A 16,124-nucleotide genomic window follows, 5' to 3' on the forward strand; every position below is an offset into this window, starting at 1 on the left:
CTCGCCTCATCGGCCTCACGCTCTTCTCTTCTCTGCGCCTTCTCGCAGAAGAGAGAGAAACATCGAAGAACTCAATCTCTCTCTTTATCTATCTCTGTATCTCTATACCTATCATTCAATCTCTATCTCTGTATTCTTGTATCTTCTTGAAGTATTTATAACCTAAAAAAACCAAATCCATTCTGGTTCAGCTTTTGGCGCCGCTGAATTTTATCTCTTTCTCTTTTATTCACTCTGTCTTATCTGGGACGCGAAGATTCTATTTTGAAGTGAAAGATCCTGAGTTATGCAGCAAGGTGATCAGACGGTGATTAGCTTGAGGCCTGGTGGAGGTCGTCCCGGCGGCGGTAGCAGGTTCTCATCCTCATCGGCTTCCTCTGCTTCTCCTGCTTTTGGTTCCTTTGCCTCTGATCCTTCTCTCCTCCGTCCCCATGGCGGTGTTCCTTCTTTTTCCATTAAGGTATATGTTGAATCTCGATCCTTTGGCTGGATCTGGACTTTCAATTTTTTGGCTGGTCTTATAAGTCTGCGCTCATGATTATATCTCCAAATTCTCGACTGCTTGCTTGCTTTTTAGTTGCTAGAATTATCATTGAAAGATTCTAGATTGTCATTATATGTGTTGCCGTGGGCGCAGAACGATTTCTGAAATGTAGCTAGGATGCTTGATTGTCGTATTTTAGGTGGTGTTAGTAATTTATAATGTTGATTTGGATCTCGTAGCAGTCTAATTAATATCAAGGGCTCAAGGTGGTATTTTCTGGTTTGCAGATGATTTTTGGCTAAATGTTAATTTTTTTTGGTGGCGAGGTCTTATGTTCAAGTTCGTACCCTGCGAACATTGTGTTCGCAGTTGTTTCCATTCGCTGCTACTCAAGATTTATATTTTTGTTGGCCCTTAGAAGAATGTGACTAGTTTCATGGTGTTCTGTTATGAAGTTTAACGATAGTTTGGCGACATCCTAGTACACAGAAGTTCACTGAGATTTATATCTTCCCTTGTTACTGTGTCCCCGTTGACATTCATCATCTAATTTTTAGTTAGGAGTAGGAAATTCTGTTTGAGACCGGTAAAAGTATTGGGTAAAGAAAACTCAAGCTGGATAACGAATGTCCTAATTCTTGGTGGGACACTCAGTATGTGTACCTGCTGTAAATATGGACAAAAAGCAACCTCGTGGGCTTTAGGTGGGCTTGATTAAGTTTCAGATTGCCCATAAAGGTCCCACATACAGTAGAATATATTTTGAAATTTTGGTAGAGGCAACAAATTCTCCCTAGGGCAGAGTGTAGAATCTGAGAAGTTGGCAGTCTTCTCACTGCGGCGACCTGCTTCATGAATTGGTTATTCACGTTTCATAGTCTTGAGTGGCACTACATTGCCTGTGGAGTTCTAGTTTGAGGGGTTGCTGATAAATCTTCTACTTCCTTGTTGTGAAGGCAATGCTTGCGAAAACAGCAAACCTGAAAAGTTGTCTTCAGCAACCTGGCACATCAAATTATTCTATTGGCATTACCAATGCATCTATTATAGATATCCATTCGTATAATGCCAATTTTAAGTTGTACTCCATTTACTGCCCTATAATTTTGTGCCTGTAAAGGACTCGGCTGAAAAATAGAAGAAAGTGCTTTTAGATGCGTGGTAAAAGCATATAACTAAGTACCATTGGAGATGACTTCTTTAATAGGATTGCAATTCATTTTATCCTACTAACTGTTACGGACAATTATAATTTTCTTGTTATTGACTGATTAACCTTGTTTATTTTGATCGATTCTTATTCTTATTCTTCTCGATTTTGTAGGCTGGAGATTCACGGTTTGAGGGTCGTGAGCGTGTGCAATACACTAGGGATCAGCTTTTACAACTGAGGGAGGTAATTCTTACATGCTTTCGTACATTGAGTGCTGTTGTGAATGTTCTCATCTCTTGCTGTTGAGGAGAATGTTTATTATGTTCCATTTATCTGCTGCCTTTTTCATTGATGCCTTTGTGCTTTTGACAAATACACATCTATTGGTCTGGGTTTGGCTGTCCTTTTCTCATTCGTCCACTAGGTAAACACTCCTTGTGTGTGTATGTGATTAGACCTTTGTCTCAGAGTTAAACAGAGGTTAGCAAGAGCTTCTTTTGGGCAATTTTATTTTACTAGAAGGCCCCTGGCCTATATATGTTATTCTATAAGCCCCTGAACAGACACTTGTTGGTTAATTTTCTCCCTCCTCTTTCCCTCTTTCCAGTAAATTGCTTTTGAAGTGGCACAAATCTGTGTGCTTGTGTGCTGTATAGCTAAGTCTTGACATCAAAACTGATATTTATATTACCAGCTGTTTGACGTTTGAAAATTTACTTATAGGTTGTGGAGATCCCTGAAGATATTTTAAAAATTAAACAAGATATAGAAACTGAACTTTTTGGTGAAGATCAAAGCTGGGGCCGTGCAGAAAATGTGAGTTTCCTTCCCTTTTTTGGCTTCTGTTTATGTTGTTAACTTTTGCGAGTACTCCGGGCCTTGTTCATCCTGTTTGGTAATTTGATTGTTTGTGCTATTCTCCGATGTTGAGATTTGAGCTGCTGCTGTATATTATTTAATCTTAACTTCATATTCATAAGCACTAATTTTGTTAAATTATGTTTATGCGTGCATCCTTTTATGCAGTCTGCACAACAATTTCAAAATCGATACTCTGAGCCAGACAACCGTGATTGGCGTGGGCGGTCTGGGCAGCTTCCTGCTTCTGCAGAAGAGAAGTCATGGGAAAACCTGAGAGAAAATAGGGAGTTTGGAAATCGGTTTGATTCAAGGCAGCAGGATTCTAGTCAGTTCAATCGGCAGGATCAACTGAATTCCCAGTTTGCAAGGGCACAGATTTCTTCTAACCAAGTAAGAATAAGCTTTGGCATTTTATGTTGTCTTCTCGGTTCTGAACATACTTGTGTGTCTGTTGGAAAACTGTTTTATGCAGTTTTATGAATTGTTTTGGTTGAATTTCTTTCTGACTCCATTTGAGGATGACAGTTTTTGTTGTGATCGTCCATTGGTTTTGTCCTGGGGAGGGGTGGGGGAGATGTTAGTGTATTCAATTGCCATAGCAGCATCATTCTGATGGTTATGGGGGGTAGGGGTGTAGTGTGATGTTCTTTTGAAGCCTATCCTACTCCATTTTAGATTGTAAAGTTTTTAACGCTTAACTTACTTGATGATGTCTTGTTTTAAAATAAAGCTGTTACATATAATATGGAAAATCATTAGATTGCATTGCCTGTTGTTATGATACCGTTCCCTTGTTGCCTACCTATTAGAGATGGCATAATGAATTGCTTGATGTCTCTTTCTATTCAGGGAGGACCTGCTCCAACTTTAGTCAAGGCTGAGGTTTCCATCGGTCAATGGAAGAGGAAACCTATCTGAAAAGGATCGTTGTCTTGAAAACTGTTAAAGGGTAATTTGTTATGTGTGTAATTGTTCAATGTGGATGTCTTTTAGACTGTGACTGTATCTTGGAAAATGTGGAACTTTTCCATATTCAATGCCTACCTTAGTTTTTGACTTTCGTTTCTAAATCTTAATAGGCTAAATGAGTAACCTTGGAAAATAGTGTCTACAAGTAGGTGTGATAGCTTCAAGTTGTGGGATCATATAAAACAACAGTTACTTGCTGTTGCATTTGTCTTGACTTCCTTAAAAAAGCCTCATGCTATGCTAAATGTCATATGTTTTAATGCAGAATTCTAAACAAGCTTACGCCTGAGAAATTTGATGTCCTGAAGGGTCAATTGATTGATTCTGGGAATTACATCTGCTGACATCTTGAAGGTATTTTCTTTGATGGCTGCAGAGAATATTCTATCCACCTCCTAGTTCTTAACTGATTTGCATTGTTTTTTTCGCTTTGGAATGCAGGGAGTCATTTCACTTATATTTGATAAGGCTGTACTAGAACCAACATTTTGCCCCATGTATGCTCTTCTTTGTTCAGATCTTAATGAAAAGCTGCCTCCATTCCCATCTGATGAGCCTGATGGGAAAGAAATCACTTTTAAGCGAGTAGTACTCTGAATAACTGCCAGGAGGCTTTTGAAGGTGCTGATAAACTGAGGGAGGAGGTGAGGCAGATGACTGCTCCCGAGCAGGAGATGGAGCGTAGGGATAAGGAAAGACTGGTCAAGCTTCGTACTCTTGGTAACATCCGATTAATTGGGGAGCTGTTGAAGCAGAAGATGGTTCCTGAAAAGATTGTCCATCACATTGTTCAGGTTCCTCGTTGATTTAATCCTTCACTGTGTATTATGATTCCTGTTAAATTATGGCATGGAATATATCCTAGTGTAACTAACTGTTATTTGGAACAGGAACTTTTGGGAGCTGACAGCAAGTCCTGTCCAGTTGAGGAAAATGTTGAAGCAATATGTCAGTTTTTTTCAATACTATTGGTAAAACTGATGATGAAAGCCAAAAATCAAGGCGTATTAATGACATGTACTTTAGCCGATTGAAAGAACTGAGCTCAAACCCCCAACTCGTATCACGGTTGAGGTTCATGTTCATGATTGTGATGTTCTAGATTTACGTTCTAATAATTGGGTTCCAAGACGTGAAGAGAGGTAGGCTAATAAATTTTGATGTTTTTATGTTATGCCAACTGATAGCACTTTTGCGATTTGGCTGAGTATTTAATAGCTAACTACTTGTGTAGGTGAAAGCGAAAACCATCACTGAAATTCATTCAGAAGCGGAAAAGAATCTTGGATTGCGGCCAGGTGCTACTGCAAGCATTAGAAATAACCGTGCTGCAGCTTCTGGTGTTCAAGGAAGTATGAGCCCTGGTGGGTTTCCAATTGCTCGACCTGGTACAGGAGGTATGATGCCTGGAATGCCAGGAACCAGGAAGATGCCTGGGCTGCCTGGAATTGATAGTGACAACTGGGAAATGCCTAGGACACGATCAATGCCAAGAGGAGACATGTCAGGCATGCAAGCTGCAGGACGTGGTCAGTCCCCTTTACTTTCAAAATCATCAGCCCTGAACCCAAAGCTATTACCTCAAGGTAGTGGTGGTCTTATAAGTGGAAGAAGCAGTGCCTTAGTGCATGGTGGTGGTGCGCCTCCTTCTCGTCCATCAAACTTTGTTTCTGGTGCTGAGCCTCCATCTCAAATCCCTACATCTGTGAAAGCTGGCCCCAGTGGGTCCTTCGAGAAGCCACAGACTGCCCCAAAATTGAACCTTGATGATCTTCGCCGCAAAACTGTCTCTCTTCTGGAAGAATATTTCAGTATTCGTCTTTTAGATGAGGCAATGCAATGCGTGGAAGAACTAAAGGCCCCATCCTACCACCCTGAGTTTGTTAAGGAGGCTATTTCCCTTGCACTAGATAAAAGTCCACCCTGTGTTGATATTGTCGCCAATCTTCTTGAGTATCTTTTTATTAAGAAGATTCTTACTGCTAGAGATATAGGGACTGGCTGTTTGTTGTTTGGTTCCATGCTAGATGACATCGGCATAGATTTACCTAAAGCACCGAATAATTTTGGTGAGATAATTGGGAAGATAATTTTGGCTGGGGGATTGGATTTTAAGGTAGTAGCAGAGATCCTTAAGAAGGTGGAAGATGACTGGTTCCAGAAAGCCATATTTGATGCTGCAATAAAGACCATCGGTTCCGCATCCGGGCAAGCTCTTTTGGATTCACAAGCCTCCGATATCGAGGCTTGCCGCAGTGTGCTCAAGTAACCCAAGTCATCTGACGACTTTGCATGATTATCTGAAGGTGGAGGAACGTGTCTTCCAAGAATTCCCCTTTATCCCTCAACAAATTGAGTTAGAGCCTTTTGTATTACAGTATTTTATGACAGTGGACCTCTCAATCAGGATCAGGTACTTTGGTTAAGGACTCAAGGCTGTAAATTTTTGGTTTTTTTGGTTTTGCTGTTTTATTTTTGAGGTCTTAGAGGTGTTTATTGAGGAAAAGAGTCAAACCATAAAAGCTACGGATTTTGTTTCCCCTGTCGGCTCATCGTGTGCCGTGTTACTTCCAATAGTGACCCAGGCCATCAAGGGTCCGAATGTTTTTGTATTTCATTAGTCTTTATTTTTTCCCTTGAGAAAATTCTGACATAGTAATTGTTATACTGGTCAGTTCATAAATATCATCCTCTTTTTTGGTTTTGGTGCCTGAATAAATATCGTCCGTTATCTTCACGAGCTCATTTTATTGGGGCGCATTCGGATACATGGATCTCTGTCTGAAAGTATTCTTATTTCTCTCATTCCTTCGTATTGTAATGTTAAACTGGTCAGTTCATAACTCTTTTGATTCTATATCATATTGGAGGCAAACGGCCTAAAATGTTCATGGCTTCAACTCGAGCTAAGTCTTTTTAGAGGAAAATCTTGATCTTCATTTTTGTAATGCTCATGGCATAGCTCGGTTTATCGAACAGTGCTGGGAACAATAACAAGTAGGGGGCTCCGCATGTCGTTTTATTCTTTCTTTTATTTCATGTTTTTTTTTTTTGCCAATTCCCTCCATTCTTAATCATGGTTCTCAATTTCACCTTCGTTGTGTTTTTTAATTATAATTAAAATTAAAATATACTTCGCATTAAAAAAGATGTCATAATAAATAAATTTTACAATATAAAATACTTGCTGTTTATTGTGTGTGTGGATTCTTACCAAATAAAATATTCATTCTCTTCTTAAATATACCAACTGCTCTCTGTCTTAGTATAAATTTTAAATAACTAATCTATGAATGATGAATTGCTAGTTAAAATTAGTTAAAAATAATAAATATATTAAAAATATAGTTTTGTTTCTAAATATGCTTTTATGATAAATGAAAAAACAGATAAAAGAGAATGTGTAAAAAAAAGTGATAAGAGAGAGTATAATAATAAAAAAGAATAAATAATTAAGGACAAAATTGAAAAAAATACATTAAATGTTAAGAGAAATGCCAAATTGAACTTTATAAAATGGATTACACTATTTTTTAAATTTGAAGCTTATTAATAGAACCGGAGGGAGTATATTAATTTAGATAGATTAAATCAAATAAATAATTTAATTATAATAAATGTTAGATAATAATAAATGTGATGGACAAACACATAAAACATATTGTAGTCTTATACTCCAAATGAAATTTAATTTTCCCAACTAGTTTATACATTTGCGACCTGAGATAGTATAAAGGTAAAAATCCACTTTGGGTTTTAAGATTTTACACAATGTTTTAATTTTATCTCTTAATTTTATAAAATATTTTTTTATTTTTTATCCATAATATTGTTAATTTTATTAACAAAAAACATCAATATTAAAATTTTAAATGTTTAAAAATTCAAAAGACTAGCGCATTATATTTAATTTTTTAAAATAATAATAAATGACAGAAAAATTACTAATTACTTGTTAGGACTAATAATATTAAAGATAAAAAGAAATGTTGTTGTAGAAGTTTACTTTTCTTTTCCCATATAAAAAGGAAAACAGAAGCCATAATTCCCGCCTTTTCCATCTTTCCAGAAACCAAAATGCCGGAAAGCACAAGCGTGAAGGATGATGAATCGCTGAAGCTGGCCATAGCCATCTCCCTTCTTCGATCAAAGGCCCAACAAGAGAAGAGGAAGGAGCCAAATACGCTCGATCCTTCACAATCTGATGCTCTCCGCTGGAAGCAAAAGGTTCGAGATCCTTCGATTTTCCCGCCAATGTGTTTTCCTGGGAACCAAACTGATTTTGATGTAGCTTCGGTGCTGGCATTCTTAGGCGAAGGAGAGGAAACAAGAGCTTTTGAGGCTTAGAGAAGATCTAAAGGAAGCGCAAGGTTCACTTCCCCTCATACCCGCACACATGTCTCCATAAAACATTCAAGCATAAATACGGTGTTTCACATTGCTGGATCTGTGTTTTGGATGTAGATGCTTCGCAGTGTGAACTGTTCCCAGAAAGTGCATCTTGCAAGTGTGTTATTTCTTCGAAAAGTTGGGGAATCGAGTGGTCAGAAAATTGAGAATAGCTCTGTCAGCAGATTCAACGACGTCCTTCGCCGTCGATTTCTCAGACAAGGTTCTGCCGTCGTCGTCATTGTCATCATGAACATTAAATGATCTTGCTCTCGAGGGCCAAATTGATGTCTGGATATTTGTTTTGTGTAGTGCGCTTTAAGGAAAGAAGTAGAAGAGTGAGCACTTCAAGTCAGCGAAGACCAACATTTGGTACATAAATGACTTGTGGCTGTAGATTTTCTTTGATCATTTTACTAATTATGATCAATTATCAAAATGCATAGTAATAGTCACGGGCTCCATTGTTTGTTCTGCTCATCTGAATTTGATTATTAGCCCTTGGACTTGTTGGTGCTTTAATTTGAATTTCCGTGGCTTGAAATTTATGGTCTGTAACTAGAACGGTGTTTTCTACAACAATAATGACACTCAGGTTTTGGCATGCTGGGTGAGAATTTTATTTTATTATATTTTAAAACGTCATATGCAGGTTCAACAGTCGAGGATGAAACAGAGCAGCTTAGGTCATCCGTTGATTTTCTATTGGAGCTCTGCGAGACCGTTTCACCCGTCAGTGTGCTTTACTAATTACTACCTATTTATCTCTTTTTTTTACCGTTTTTTGGCCGAGTCACGGTTTCACCCCGGTGAAATTTTCATTGACTTCACCATTATATCGTATTGATCAAGTATCCTGCATTTTTTGCTATCGATTTTTCGGTAAAAACTATGGTGTGTAAAATACTTTTAATAGGCGGAGAGCGAAAAACGGGTTTAGGTCACGTTCGTCGTAAGGACCAAGAGGGGTATAAAGAAACCTGCGAGTGATGGTGACTTTATGTAATTGCTCCAAGGGAGATTTAGAGAGGTAAAAAGTTGCGTTTTACTATACTGCAAATTGGGAGGCATCCACCGAGTGTTTTAATGATAGCACTTAAGCTCGGTGGAATAGTTGAGAGCAGCATAAGGCTATATTTATAGTCAAGAGACAAGACGCAAGAAGCTGATTAGGGAAAAGAATGCGTGTTTATCCTGCGGGCAGCATCTTTCATCATCATCATATTTATACATGTATCCCCTGACTTTATTTTCTTCTTATCCATCTTGAAATATTGAACGTCTTTTCTGCAGCTTCATTGAAGAATCTTCTGTCAATGAGAAGGAATCTGGAACTTGTTGAAGGAATTATCAGCAACTTAGTTACGCGTTTAGTGAGGCAGATGTGTTCTCCCTTGCAACCAGATGGTATTGCTAATTTGAGCCTCTGAGGATGGACTAGGATCATGAGTGTCATTTTCATCGACTATGAATGCTATAATACACTCCGCAGATTAGGGCGCAATGTTTACATTTTTGACCTTTCTTCTCCACGATTTCACTGCCAAAATTTTATGCTCATTCGTTTGTTTCGTTCTAGTAATGGACCTTTCTTCTTTCTGTCTCTGTTTTGTTACTCAAAACTATTTTCTTTCAGGGTCTGAACGAGCTGGCCCTGATGCACAGATTTATATTCAGCATTTGATTCGAAAACTAGGAATTGAGCCGTACATTGGTCAGCGAGCAATATTTTCGGTTTCTCAGAGAATTTCTGTGCTGGCAGAACGCTTGCTTTTCTCTGATCCTTTTGATGATGGCTTTCCTGATATGCATGAATGTATGTTCATAATGTAAGTTTTCCGCAGATACGCATTAGACTGCATTATCTCCATATTCATAACGAATAGTTCAGAACCAATTTTCTGCCATTCTGTTGGACACTACGGACTCGTGCCGCGCCTTGCTTATATCATCAAATCACGAAGTGAATTCATACGTTGTCCCAACAGCTTCTGTCAACCTGAAACTGTTTTCTCTATATAATTTCTATATTCACATGTGGAGTTTGGTATGAATTCTACGGCTCATGTTCAGCTTCATTTGCAAATTAATCCAATAGCAATCTTCTAACTGGCTCTAGAGAGCCTGTAGGTATTAGTCTTTTACAATTTAAGGGCATTATGTTTTTTCATGATAAATGCATTTATTTGATTTATTTTTTGGAGGACAGGATCCAGCTTATCGAGTTTTTGGTGTCAGATTACTTCTTAGAGTGGTCAAAAGCTGAAGATTTAGACAACGGTACGCTTGATAAACTCTGTCCATGTTTATTATCTTTCTCGCTTATGTTCCTACTCTGAATCTTAATCTTCAAAAACCACAGACTAGAACTTTTTTTTTTCCCCTTCCTAATTTCTTAACTGTTATATTCCTCTAGCATGCTTCTTCAAATGATTAGAAATAATTGATAAGGACTGTGACCTAACAGTTCTCCTCGAAGATTGGGTGACGTCAATTCTGCATGCAAGAAAGGCATTAGAACTCTTGGAAAGCAGAAACGGACTTTATGTTCTCTATATGGACCGACTCACAGGTGAATTGGCAAAACGAGTGAGTCAGGCCTCATCTCTTCAGAACTTTAAACCGGACATCTTTAATGCCTTGTTCGGTTAAGTATGATCTGTTGGCAAATTGCAAGTAATCAGCTAAATCCTTTTCTATTTCTTCTGTTCATGCGAGTTAGTATAAGGGTTTGCTGCTGTCACATGCAACACCTTTTTTATTTTCTCGTACTCATCAAAATTCATTTTAGCAAATTGTGTTATGCCTGATATTGCACCTATGAGGTAGATTGGATTACTGGGGATGGAATTGCTATTTTATGTAGACTTTTCCCCCAAAAAAATAATAATAATAAAACGATAATGATGCGACTTGGTCTAGAAAAAGTTTAAAGTATATGAGAACTTGTGGAAAAAAGGATTCTCACAGAGGGGTAAAAAGGAAAAGAAAGAAATGGTAGGAGGAAGAAAGAGACATGATACTTGATAACATATTTACGTAGGCTTTGCCTCTCTTCTTTATGCATGGGCATCGCATTTTGTATAAAAGCAGATCTTTCAGAGATTTATTTCTTTTTAATCCACACGCATGGATACCATAATACTTTAGTTTGGTCATGTATTCTTTTCACAGAGAAATACTATATTTGGCGAAACTTTTAGGTATCATCTGGTTCATGTAATGCTTTGCTTTGGTATGGATAGATGGCATGATGCATTAACCCTTGGTGGCGTGCATAGATAGTCCTCTGACATGATCAGTGTAAGAATTAGATTCTATTAGGGACAGCACTTGTTTGAATAACCGTTTATCTTTTTCGTAGCACAGTCAACTAATAAATTGCGAAACAACTTTCTCATTACTCCAAACCTCTAGAAAAGATGCTCCTTCTCTTGTTTTGGCCCAAAAATGTTATTACCTCCTGTCCTAATTCTTAGATTTAGTTTGTATTAAAAATTATACTACAAACTAGATCTTATATTTAAAACCGGATGTGATATTTTTTTTCTTTTCAAGTTTTGACTTTACTGTTCGAATCTTCTCTTGATTTGATTGCGACAGACTGGGGAATCAAGCAAAGCTAACCAATATATTCAGAGATAAAACACTGACGTACTAAGATATTCATATACACATGTATACATAGACACATAAAAGAGTAAGTGTTAAAGGTACGAAATTACAAATGAGATTGAATTTATGGCGTCATGCGTATATAAGAATTTTCATATTCATTTATATTTACTACAATATAGTACGTAAGTTTCACATCGTGTGTAGATTCGCAGCGTGTTTCAGGTGGCAGGACGCCTTTTCTCAAAAGCAAAATGTAGAAAAGTGACCTCCAGGACCACGATTGCCTTTTACAGAAGCCAAACGTGGTTCGAGGTGGTGTTCTTCCACTCAACCATATTTTTTGAGCTTACGAAAAATGAACCATAAAAATGAACATAGTGCGTCAAAGAGGACAAAAATAAGTCGTTAAGATTATCTACTGTTTATGGTTTGCTTAATTGCCTCATAAAACACACAAGGGTTTAAAAGATCAGAAAATAACAGAACTATTAAAAAATATACCTTGCATAATTTGATAATATGATAAATTATACACTAGTTTTATTTTAATTTTTAAAAAGAAAATGAACCACAAACTCTTGCCTTTCGTGTCAAATCAAATAATAACATTAAAGACGACAAAAGAGACGGCAAAACAATCTCATTAGATTCATTTTGTCGAATAATATAATAAATATTTCAAGATTTTCATATAACATATTGAAATTTGAGAACAATGAATTGATTATCTTTAAGATTTTTCAGTCTCTGCGTACAAGAAGAGACTATTCAATCAGAATTCTTTCTACCAAGAGGCACCAATGATATTGGGTAATTGGTGTAGACTATGTATACAACATTCATCTAATAGAGATTTAGACAAATCAATTTTTACTTTTTTTTAATCAATTTTAGTAATACCGTAACGATGCAGAGTGTCAAATGGTATCATTTTTATATCTATCAATTTATTAACAAACATTTTAATTATCTCATTTGAATGACTCATAATACAGGGGACTATTTAATCAACATTTGGCATCGGATTTTTTTATATCCATAAGATTTGTGAATACCAAACAAAATTATTACTCCTCCTGTTCTATGTATAACACTCATTTTGTAATGTAAATTATACTGCAATATGAGTATTGCATATAGGACTAGAGGAATATTATTCAATGAAGAAACTAATTCTTACATAAAAACAAAACAAAAAAGATTCAAATCAAAGGTTTTCAATCGACCAAGTCGAGTTGACAACCTCATCGTATCCTATTCTAAATTCTTCTTTATCGCTACCCAGCTTTTTCTATATTAGATAATCATTTTGCACAGAAAACATTCTACTTCTAGTGTTCGAAGTATCAAACAATTATTAATCATATATCAAGCTGAATCTGGTTCTTAGGCTATCGGAAATTTATTAGTTAATTTCTTTTAAAATCCCTTTTAAAAGACTTCATTATAACTTTTAGCTTTTTTTTTTTCCAACTATGATCGTAAACTATGATATATTTTGAAACGTACTATTTTTTTTGACGTCAACCTAAATAATCAGAATCTTGCTTCCACACTGCTTAATCTCTGCCAAAAGAGAGAACTCGGGAAAAAAGGGAAAAAACAGTTAACGGGTGACTTTCTAAAACTAGTTTAAATGACAAAAAATGGGGTGGAATGTGAATAGATATCATAGATGTAAACTCCACTGATTTCTGAACTAAAACAGACTTTTAAGTCCCAATCCTTGGTTTGAATTGAAGTTCACTAGTATAACCTTTTCGAAGTAATTTTTCAAAGTGATTAATATAAAAAGAATAAACAATAAAAGAGTTTCTTTATTCCTTTTATTTTATTCCAATCCCATGCTTATCAGCATATAACAATATTCACAAGGCACTAAAATTCCATTCATAATAATCTTTTGGAAGAATTGCAATAACTACCCAAATGAGAAGCATAATTACATAATAAAATAGCCTGCAATAATAAGTTTTAGAATAATAAATAACGAATATTCACTTGTTATCAGAGGTTACTAGTAATTATCTTTTCTTTGAGATTTCACAATCTTTTCCCTTACATTAATACTGCGGCGTTCATACTAAGATAACAAAAGCAAAATTCACAGACAATCAAAGAAATAGAATATTATATTTGCTCTCAATTTCTCGCCAGGAATCTTATTCAAAGGTTTCAAAACCACACCGTTGATGTTAAACCCACCATAGATAAGTGCCTTTCTTTTTTTCTTTTCACATTTCCAAATTGATGAAGTATAAATGCCCTCTTATATCTGCATATCTGCCAAACCAAAGTGCCTTTCCACAAAAACAACCAACAACTTGCAGGTTAATAATTAATTCAAACAAAAGGTTCAAATATGAGAGTGACACCAGTTCTGTGTTTCTTTCTTTTGTTCTTCATCGTTCTCCTGTACTCAACTCATGGAACTACACTTGCTGCAGAAACACGTTCACAAAAGCAGCCTAAAGGTAAAGTATTTCTACACCCTTTTGTTTCTTCCTCCTTAGCTTTCTCTTTCGGTATTTAGACTTTCTCTCTTTGAGTCATTAAGAAAAGGAAAGGGGCAAGTCATTTTCTTATATTTTGAAGTTCTTCCAAAGTTTGCAGAGAAAATTAAATCTCTTCAACTCAGCTTTCCTTCTTTCCCTACATAGGATCCATGTTTCTCGTTTCTAAATTGGATTGTTTAAAGTGACTTTATTGAGAATGAGAAGATGGCTCATTATTTTGTGTCTATCTCACTTCACTTCAGAAAACTAAAGAATCTCCACATTTCAGATCAATCCCTAATCTCTCATTCTCTCTTTTTTCCCCCTTCCCTCAAGTACCAAACACACGAGTTTCAAAATGAAGATTCATGGGTAGTTTTTATTATATATAATCTCTAACAAGTTTCAAAGCATGCAGTGATGCATGGTAGGATCAACGGGTGGAGCAAAGTAGAGAATCAAAGAAGACAACCAGGATTATGGCATGTTGTTCAACGTGCCGGAAGTGGTGGCCGGACGGTGAATGGACCACGTCCACGGGCCGGTCGTCGGAACAGTGCAAATTCTTTGTCAATCAAAAGCTCGTCCTTGTTCACGGCAGGGTCCCGGCATCTCATCTTTGCACTGCTACTTGTTGTTTGCTTCTTCTAAATTCCCTATTCCGCATTAGCCTTAATTAAGATCTTAGTTGGCTTGTATCTGGAGAAGAAGCGTTTCTTTTTCTCTCCATAAAAATCCATATGTATAATATCGAATATACTTATGTTACCACTTTTAACTGATACTACCTTCGCTCCTTAATATAAGACCCTATTTGATTATTGTTTTGATCCTAAATATAATACCTCAATCTATTTTGTCTCTCATATTTATATTTTTTCCCAAAATAGTCCTCATAACAATGGTAGTTATAACCAATACACTTAATTAGTAAAGATATTTTAGGAAAGACAACATATATTTATTACAAATAACTAACTTAACTTCTTTCTTTAATCTTCTCAAATTAGTCAATTAGCTCTTATAATTAGTATCGGAGGTAATATTATTTTAAAGTTACCTTATTATTTGTACACCAAAAAAAAAAAGTTACCTTATTATTTTTTTTGAATTCAAGAAGAGAAGACCACAAAAATATTTTACCGTGTAACTGAATATGAGGACTGGAGTTGCAAACCAACCAAATCCCCCGCATAACATCAATCTTAGTCGATCTTTAATTAAATTGAGCTGAGTTTAATGTCAATGATACAGTCTCTCACCAAACTCTTCTGAAAAAGTTGAAGTGAAGAGGAAACAAAAAGTGAATAGACAAAGAACACGAGGAAGTTTGTAAAGGAAAACGAAAGGAGCATAAAGAAAATTTCACAAAATTTCATGCCCTCATATACATGGACGTGATGTGTTAAAAAAAAAACATTTTATTATGTTTTGTGAAACAAAACTACTCTCACATATTTATTTTATATAATATAAAATCACTTAAAATAAGTTAATCTGATCATGAAGACTTCGTAGCGTAGTTTGAGGTTTTCGTGAAACTAAAAAATTATACACAAAGGTTTGGTATCAATTATCAAAGGATGATGCATAAACAGGAGGTCATGTTTAAATTCTCTGATTAGCAAGTAAAACAAAACAAGAGATATTACCCCGATCCTCATTATAAGACCTCATTTGTAGATTATAAACGAGGTCTTATAATTAAGACTAAAGATAATATTAATTAATATATAATTAGGACCAGAGGTAATATTAATTCATGTGGCCGTTTGGCTCATTATTTTCCTTTCCAAACTGAAATTTTATAGACGGATAGATAATTACTTGGAATTGAGATATAGCTTTAACCTCTGCAAAAACCCAAGAGTTGCTTAAATCATAACAAATCAGTAGAATCTGGATCACAAGAAAAAATTTTGAAACTCAGACATGACAAGTAATCCCTTCAACTATCATTCCTAACAAACTTAAATCCTTAATCTTAATTTTCCTAAACTTTGTACTCTTGTGATGGGTACAGACAGATCAAAGTGTGGCAAAGAAGTGATGAGATTGAACTTAGTAAAAATTTTGTATTTTTTAAATAATTTTCACATTTTAAATCTAATTTTCATAGTCAACTAAATTAAAATCATAACTAATATACTAATTT

The 16,124-nt window shown here is 35.9% G+C and overlaps 2 protein-coding genes, 1 long non-coding RNA gene and 1 other non-coding gene across 4 annotated transcripts; all 4 read left to right on the forward strand.

The window, feature by feature from the left end:
- LOC114749622 (eukaryotic translation initiation factor) lies at nt 1-6,186 on the forward strand. Its single transcript, XM_028938144.1, is given in 15 exon segments — nt 1-460; nt 1,809-1,880; nt 2,361-2,453; nt 2,664-2,888; nt 3,348-3,383; nt 3,385-3,426; nt 3,428-3,447; nt 3,733-3,793; nt 3,795-3,821; nt 3,909-4,058; nt 4,061-4,261; nt 4,358-4,420; nt 4,423-4,554; nt 4,557-4,609; nt 4,686-6,186. Coding segments are annotated over 15 exon segments (2,400 nt in total). The 5' UTR covers nt 1-286; the 3' UTR covers nt 5,737-6,186.
- On the forward strand, nt 1,133-1,237 carry LOC114749641 (small nucleolar RNA snoR103). Its single transcript, XR_003740572.1, has one exon. It is a non-coding gene; the product is annotated as a small nucleolar RNA snoR103 (small nucleolar RNA).
- A 1,342-nt stretch (nt 6,187-7,528) lies between the features above and the next one.
- On the forward strand, nt 7,529-10,742 carry LOC114749608 (protein MULTIPOLAR SPINDLE 1). Its single transcript, XM_028938130.1, is given in 10 exon segments — nt 7,529-7,694; nt 7,780-7,837; nt 7,932-7,978; nt 7,980-8,079; nt 8,169-8,228; nt 8,509-8,588; nt 9,104-9,263; nt 9,493-9,685; nt 10,066-10,136; nt 10,324-10,742. Coding segments are annotated over 10 exon segments (1,104 nt in total). The 5' UTR covers nt 7,529-7,544; the 3' UTR covers nt 10,509-10,742.
- A 3,011-nt stretch (nt 10,743-13,753) lies between these two features.
- Nucleotides 13,754-14,806, forward strand: LOC114749623 (uncharacterized). Its single transcript, XR_003740569.1, has 2 exons — nt 13,754-13,948; nt 14,388-14,806. It is a non-coding gene; the product is annotated as an uncharacterized LOC114749623 (long non-coding RNA).
- The last annotated feature ends 1,318 nt before the right edge of the window (nt 14,807-16,124 follow it).

This window comes from Neltuma alba, unplaced genomic scaffold (assembly GCF_004799145.2).
Source record: "Neltuma alba isolate B1F8T4 unplaced genomic scaffold, ASM479914v2 tig00006103_pilon, whole genome shotgun sequence".
NCBI lineage: Eukaryota > Viridiplantae > Streptophyta > Magnoliopsida > Fabales > Fabaceae > Neltuma > Neltuma alba.